Below are 1413 nucleotides of genomic sequence, written 5' to 3'. Positions count from 1 at the left end.
GTCGTAGTGCTACTGCCAAACAAACGAAAAACGCTATGCATCGCACGGGTGCCATAGTCCGCGAAGACTCGGACCTGGAAAGTGTTACAAGCGTAAATACAAACGAAGGAGAAGCTTTATTCCACTCTCCGGTGAAGCTTGATGGTACCAGTTCTCTGAGTAAGAAAGGGCCTAGAGCTAAGCCAACCAAGGAGAGGATGAGTGGTTTAGTGGCATGACCAATCTGACGCAAGCTGAAGCGGAACGACTAGCATGGGCTAAAAAAGAAGTTGAAAAGAGCCGTGCCCAATTTGCAAATTGTGTTGGGTGTACTGCATCAAACCCAGAGTTCGCCAACAAGGTTGAGGACAGACTAACAGAGAAAAGGCAGTGATCGTCCGAGAGCGAGGGTAGGATGCCCACCACAAAAAAAAAAGTGCAAAAATGTTGCTGGAAAGCCAAACGTGAAGCACATCAAAAAGGAAGACGAAAAGCCGACCACGTCCAAAGCAGCAGCGGCGGCCAATGAGATTGCCAAAGAGTACTTGACTATGGCACTTATTGATCGTAGTAACCCGCTGTGGCAAATGCCGCAGAAGAAGTGGAAAACAGTGGAAATGAAACTGTTTGAAGCTCTCTTCCAAGAATGGACGCGGATCCGAACACTTCTATTCCCACATTCGATGGAGCAGGATGGTTCAGCGGCGTCAAAATCATAGAGTGCAAGGACGACCCCTCTCTCACATGGGCTAAGGAAGCTTTAAAGAAGCTTCAAGACCTATGGGAAGGTGCCGCACTTGAAATAGTGGATCGCAGCTACGTACCGCCTATACCAAAGGTAAAGGTGTTGATACCGCGCATGATAAATCCGAAGTATGCACTGCGTCCGCTACAAATGCAGAATAAAGATGTACCTACCAATGACTGGAAGATATTGAAAGTGGTTAAATCAGCGAACGCAGATGGAAGCCAGAACTACATCCTCCACTTTGTACGAACGATTAGGAGAAATGGCGTGGGGCATTGAAAGCGTGCTCCTTCGTCTTCAAAAACGCAACCCAACGGATGAAAATGTAAACACGCTGAAAACTGCGGAGTTGAAGAAGGATCTCGGAATTAAAGGCATCCTCGAAATTTCTCTTAACTTCTTAGACGAGAAGGTGAGTGAGCTGGAGCAGGTACCCATCCCCGTAGGGAGCCAAAGCCTGTCCTTGAAATTAACATTCACAAAAGCAAGGAAGCCTCAATAGAACTCCTTCAAAATATATAGGTGGTTAGCTACAACGTGGCTATAATCCAGGAACCATGGATCGGTCCGGGAAACGTTGTATCTGAACTAAACTCGCCAAAACATAATACACACTTCCCGAATGCTATGAACAGGGTAAGAGCAGTAATACTTGTTAAGAAAAGTGTATGTTCCTACTTTAATAC

At 46.2% G+C, this 1413-nt stretch overlaps 1 protein-coding gene across 1 annotated transcript; it reads left to right on the top strand.

The window, feature by feature from the left end:
* The first annotated feature begins 625 nt into the window (after positions 1–625).
* Positions 626–1006, top strand: LOC129250242 (uncharacterized). The gene has a single exon (XM_054889878.1). The coding sequence runs from the start codon at positions 626–628 to the stop codon at positions 1004–1006; it is 381 nt and encodes a 126-aa protein (XP_054745853.1).
* Positions 1007–1413: the final 407 nt, after the last annotated feature.

Source organism: Anastrepha obliqua, chromosome 6 (assembly GCF_027943255.1).
Source record: "Anastrepha obliqua isolate idAnaObli1 chromosome 6, idAnaObli1_1.0, whole genome shotgun sequence".
In the NCBI taxonomy this organism is placed as follows: domain Eukaryota; kingdom Metazoa; phylum Arthropoda; class Insecta; order Diptera; family Tephritidae; genus Anastrepha; species Anastrepha obliqua.
The sequence above is the reverse complement of the archived record's forward strand: the minus strand, read 5'-3'. Positions and strand labels throughout refer to the sequence as shown.

Bases quoted from the DNA above. Each gene is read 5' to 3' on its own strand.
- LOC129250242 (XM_054889878.1), top strand. From the start codon at position 626: ATGGACGCGGATCCGAACACTTCTATTCCCACATTCGATGGAGCAGGA.